The 5,933-nt window shown below is 46.3% G+C and overlaps 1 protein-coding gene across 5 annotated transcripts in view; it reads left to right on the top strand.

Moving 5' to 3' along the window:
• krt222 (keratin 222) overlaps nucleotides 1–5,933 on the top strand; it is a 42,097-nt gene that overhangs the window by 25,147 nt on the left and 11,017 nt on the right. For 4 of the 5 annotated variants that reach the window (XM_019879732.1, XM_019879729.1, XM_019879730.1 and 1 more), the window contains 3 exons: nucleotides 599–889; nucleotides 1,660–1,785; nucleotides 3,044–3,264. In XM_019879732.1, the coding sequence (XP_019735291.1) occupies nucleotides 599–889; nucleotides 1,660–1,785; nucleotides 3,044–3,264 (638 nt within the window). The remainder of the gene's footprint in view (nucleotides 1–598; nucleotides 890–1,659; nucleotides 1,786–3,043; nucleotides 3,265–5,933) is intronic. The other variant, XM_019879731.1, reaches the window with a different exon arrangement.

Genomic DNA, 5,933 nt, shown 5'->3' with positions numbered 1-5,933 from the left:
ACCCCCGCTGTGCATACATCCTGAGATAAGAGGTCTTCCCAGGGGGGCTTAACAGCGATCAGGGACCGACCCAAGGTGCGGGGGAACAACAGAAGAGACACTTGGGGGGCCGTTAATCAACCAAGGAGGAAGAAGATAAACTTTAACACTACATACGTTGTTTTAAGTGTGCAAACAAATGTTCAGGAAAGAGACTGAGATCAATAGTACTCATAGCAAAGTGCAGTCCCTCAATAGTTGCAACACAGATACTTGAGATAACAGTTCCTCTTTTGATGTTGACATGTCCTCTGGAGGGGTCCTAAAAGTGGTGGGGGTGAGGGGGTACCAAAGGTGATTGTAATCACAGTAAGCAGGAAATACCTTCAACAGCATTCTACATTGTTTCTTTCAAATCCAGCTAACAGAGAGGAATCATATCTTAACAACACACACACGCCTCTTTCTCGCTGTCGTGTTGACAGTGTGCATTGTACCGTCATTGCATCTTTCACTAACAGTCTTTGTGTCCCTCCATCTCTGTCTTTGCACTTCCATCTCTTCTGCTGCGTCCCACTCCTTCCCTCATGCCCCCTCCCCTTTGGTTGCCTGCTTGCAGGCAGCCCGAGCTCTGCAGTTGCAGCGATCCCCCTCATGTGATGCTCCGTTAGCAGCCACTACGGAAGCAGGTAAACAGGAAGAGGATGGCACAGGAATGGAGCTCAGCAAACTCCTCGACCAAATCAGAGCTCAGTGCAACCTGAACAGACCTCCTAACCAGAATGAGAGGCATCTTAGTCCGGGTACAAGCTCACACTGGTTTCACAGCTATCCTGGGCCGAGCCAGTCTGAAGCTGGAGCTGCAGCTGCATCAACAACAACCACAACACATTGTGGCGCTTACAACAAGGTACACATCTCTTCCTGCATCTTCGCTCATCATTTGATTTTCCTGCAGAGTTGTTCTGGCCCATAGCCAACAGACTCAAAGCTGGCCTGTAGGAGATGAATGCACAGTCAAAGTTTGAGTTCTAGGGCTTGCTCTGTCTCTGTCTGCTTGGATAGAGAATGTCTTTGTGCAAATGTTCATCTATGTATGATTACTTCAGGGTCACTTAAGATAAGAAGCATAGTTTCCCATGAGTACTTGGCTGTAAATTACGATTGCTCAGCAGAACTTTGAATGTGAATTAACCCGTCATACTATATTGGGTTGCTTTTTGATCTGTGGTATATGATTTTGCTTTTCTATTACAGTAAATATTCATATCACTTAAATGAAACACGACACTGAAACAGAGTCACACTCAAGATTCTATTCTAGTTTTGTTTTGTTTTTTTCTCCCAATGTGTCAACATTGTTATAGCAGAGACACAGCATGAATGGATGTGTTTGAAACGCCCAGCAGCTGTGCAGTGTGTCAACACAGCTGGCACAACTGTGTGTGAATACAAACTCAAAGGTCGGCACTGCTGCTTTTTCATATAACATACAAGCCACACAGCCTATCAGGTCTTTTTCATTTGACTCTGTGACAGTTGCAATTGTGGGGGCTATTTGAAATTAGTCCCCATTGTGCCTTTTTTTCCTTCTTTTTGAATAGATCTGTTCAAAGAATCTACGCCAGACACTCCACTAACACATACCTTATGTACCTTCTTTACTTTCATCTCACCCAGCACGAAGCAGCATGGACACAGGTTAGCCTCGGCAGCAATGCGCTGAGGGAGGCTTGGGCAGATTTAGCTGAGGCCCGGAAGCAGTGGCACTCCCTTCAGGTGGAGATTGAGACCCTGCATGCCTTGGTGAGAAAGCGCAAACAATCCACCAATATTCGTATTTGAGAAGGCAAATGGTACAACCACTTTGCAGATGTGATCACATATGAAAGTAAGAACAAAAAATACTCAGGCCAAACAAAAAAGATAGTGTGTTTCCGGTAACATGAAATTTCAGCATAGGGTCGGTAGGTCGGACAAAGTTTTTATTTTTTTAATCTTTTTTTTTTCTGCCATCAAAAATTAAAACAAAATAACCATAAAACATAAAACAAGAAGACATTGAACCCGCTCCGCCGCCGCCCCCGCCGCTGCCTATTTAAGTTTTCTCCCCGCTCCGGACTCAGGGGGCCGGGGCGCGCCGCCGCCTCCGCCGTCCTCCTCCGCCGTCCTCCTCCGCCCTCGGTTTTTACTCAGCCCATGGTGTTCATCAAATAGTTCGCTGAATTTTTTCGATACATCAATGGATGCTATTTTCTTAACATTACGGTGCGAGCCTGCGACTGTAACAGAAAACGCGATTTAAACTGTCGTTGGAGATCGCGGCCGCCGCCATGCTTCAATGTTGTTGACAGACGACTGCGCAAACGATGCACGCGCTCAACGTGAATATCGCGAGAGTTTGCACCGATGTAAACCCTCTACACAAAAATGTAAGGGTTGTTTGAAAAAAAATGCCGACCATAAAGTTTTTTTTCGACGTAGAAATTCTCGGTCGGTCGGGTTACCGGAAACACACTACTTTTTTTTCTACGCCTCATCATCACATGCAATTCATCCGGTCACGTCATTAGCTCTGTAGGCGAGTATTATTCCATTGAGCTGTGACTCATTTCTTTTGACGACTCACCTGCACATGTATTCCCCGGGGGATTACTCTAAAAACTACTGTAGTCTACCTGTTCGTATTAGCACATAGCACTTTTTTCCCAACACCAAACATTGAGGACACATGCATTCACAAAATATTCCATTTAAGCTCAGTGAGGACAACAGTGTTGAGCACTCGACTATGGCCATAGTTTTTCAACAATGTGACGTGGTTGAGCAAACCAGTGAACCAGACTTCAAAACAGCGAAAGGCAATGCGTACTCTTATTCGGAGGCAGCTAACCAAATGTACTACTGTGCAGCTGTGAAGGCCCACATTCACATTTATTGTATTTCTTAGACTACGAGGGTTCAGTCGACTCAATGCTTTTTCAGTGTCAAACAAGTGGACAACCCCCCCAAAAAAGCAATTTTTCGAAAATACCAGTGGCTTTGCTTCTCGTTGATTCTCCAGGAGAAAGGCCTTGAGAACTCCCTACACAACACCCAGCAGCTGTATTCCAGCCAGCTGCAGGAACTTTCCCAGGTGATCACTGGACTGGAGGGTGAGCTGGAGCAAGTGAGGAATGGACTGGCCACACAGCGTCAGCGCCACAGCCAGATGCTCAACACAAAGATACGACTGGAGCGAGAAATCTCCACTTACAGACGACTGCTGGAACAGGAGGAGGGCAGGTCTGGGATGAGAGGCACAGAGGATGGTTAAATTAAATGACTGTAGGAAACAGGGAGGAGGAACATTTTTCAGCAATCAACCACAGTAACGACTCACACGCTGTAAAAGCAATGTTTTTCATTGGATTCAGAGAGGCAACACATCCTGTCTGATAACATAAAATGACGAAATAATACAACACAATTCACTGCCTGCAATTACCTGTTTCATTAGGGGATTTTTTTTCCCTCTTAGAAACAATAGGTTTTACTGTGTGGCAAACAAAAAAACTTGTCCTTACAACTTAACAGACTGAGGAGAAAGCCTGTCTTATCTTGAAAGGTGTTTTCAGATGTTGTAATGTCACGGACATGCCATAGCAAGCAGAGTTCATAGAGAACACTAATTATCACAGCATTTGTTCTCGCAGGTTTAAATGGAGTGTTCATTCTATTACGGCGTTAGAGATATACTGTGTGTGTGAAGTGCCTCGATGGAGGAGAAGTGGGTGGTCTGGGATTCACAGCTTTGGTAGACTACATAATTCCCGGCATAGAGCATTGAGTTGATTTGTGGAAGGTGACGTCATACAAGACCACGGTCCTTTGTTGCCTGACTCTTTACATCAGCCTGTTGGGACTTGCTTTGATCATTGCAGTAATCTTTGGAAAATTATTTCTGCATGAAGTTCCTTTGTTAATGTCTCAGGTAAAAATGTCATCGCTTGCAGACCGACTGATCACAGTGACATTTTGCGGTTGGCAAGCTGGGACAGGTGTGTCACTTATTTTCACCATCGGGCCACATCGTAGTACCGGTAATTGTTTCCCTACTACGATTCTCAATTCATCTCAATTCAACTCAACTTTATTTAAAGAGCACTTTAATAACCACCGCAGCTGCATTCAAAGTGCTATATATATATATATGTGTGTGTGTGTGTGTATATGTGGATATATATATATAAAAAAAAAAAATCCTCGTCTCACCCCTCGGGTGGTGTCCATCCCTCATTCAGCTCGGGTCCTCTACCAGAGGCCAGGAAGCTTGAGGGTTCTGCGCAGTATCCTTGCTGTTCCCAGCACTGCACATTTCTGGACTGAGATGTCCGATGTTGTTCCCGGGATCTGTTGCAACCACTCATCTAGTTTGGGGCTCACTGCCCCAAGTGCTCCATCACTTGGGACCGCTAAGATGTCCGATGTTGTTCCCGGGATCTGTTTATCTATGATCACGATATCTGGTTGGTTCGCCATTACCAGCTTGTCAGTCTGGATCTGGAAGTCCCACAGGATCTTCGCTCTGTCATTCTCCACCACCTTCGGAGGTGTTTCCCATTTTTACCTTGGGGTTTCCAGTCCATACTCTGCACAGATGTTTCGGTAGTCTATGCCAGGCACCTGGTTATGGCGTTCCATGTAGGCTTTCCCTGCCAGCATCTTACACCCTGCAGTTATGTGTTGGATCGTCTCAGGTGCCTCTTTGCACAACCTACCCCTTGGGTCTTGTCTGGTGTGGTATATCTGGGCCTTAATGGCTCTGGTGCTCAGGGCCTGCTCCTGAGCAGCCAGGATGAGTGCCTCTGCGCTGTCCTTCAGGCCAGCCCTCTCTAGCCACTGATAGGACTTCTTGAGATCAGCCACTTCAGTTATGGTCCGGTGGTACATCCCGTGTAGGGGCTTGTCCTCCCCTGATGGTCCCTCTTCCAGCACCTCATCCTCTGTTCCCCATTGTCTGAGGCATTCTCTGAGTACGTCATCCATTGGAGCCTTCTCCTTGATGTATTCATGGAGCTTGGATGTTTCATCCTGGACAGTGGCTCTCACACTCACTAGTCCCCGGCCTCCTTCCTTTCGGCTTGCATACAGTCTCAGGGGGCTGGATTTGGGATGGAACCCTCCATGCATGGTTAGGAGCTTTCGGGTATTAACGTCCGTGGTCTGAATCTCTTCCTTTGGCCACCTTATTATTCCTGCAGGGTATCTGATCACTGGCAGGGCATAGCTGTTTATTGCCCGGGTCTTATTCTTGCTGTTGAGCTGGCTTCTTAGGACTTGCCTCACTCGCTGGAGGTATTTGGCCGTAGCCGCTTTCCTTGTTGTCAGTTCGAGGTTGCCATTGGCTTGTAGTATACCAAAGTACTTGTAGCTGTCCTCAATGTCTGCTATTGTTCCTTCAGGGAGTGAGACCCCTTCAGTGCGGACTACCTTTCCTCTCTTAGTCACCATCCGACTACATTTATCGAGCCCGAATGACATCCCGATGTCGCTGCTGTAGATCCTGGTTGTGTGCACTGTTCCCTCTAAGCATGGTTTGTGAGCAAATGCGCACTGCCCCCTGCGTGTCTGCGCACAAAGTATCTGGGCTGCGCACAAGGTAAAAATCCAACCAGTATTGAAAATAAAATAAATGCATAAATTATTCTGTATTATGCAACACGTGATTGGCTGTTCCAGGTTGTTATTTGACGCGATTCGCTCACGCATTTACGTCATGACGTTGTTCACTGTAGAAAGGTCTACTCTGCAAAAAGTGTTGCGAAGCTAAAGTAGCAAGCGAAAAAAGTGTGGAGCGAATGGAAACTGGACTACCTCAAGCGTCACATTCAGCACAAAAGTTATTTGGATGCAGTAAAAGTTGTACAACGATGCAAGATGGGAATGGGGATCGGTACGTTATTGGCAGAGAG

Source organism: Hippocampus comes, unplaced genomic scaffold (genome assembly GCF_001891065.2).
Source record: "Hippocampus comes isolate QL1 unplaced genomic scaffold, H_comes_QL1_v1.1 scaffold158, whole genome shotgun sequence".
NCBI lineage: Eukaryota > Metazoa > Chordata > Actinopteri > Syngnathiformes > Syngnathidae > Hippocampus > Hippocampus comes.
This window is presented reverse-complemented; position numbering and strand designations above follow the sequence as displayed.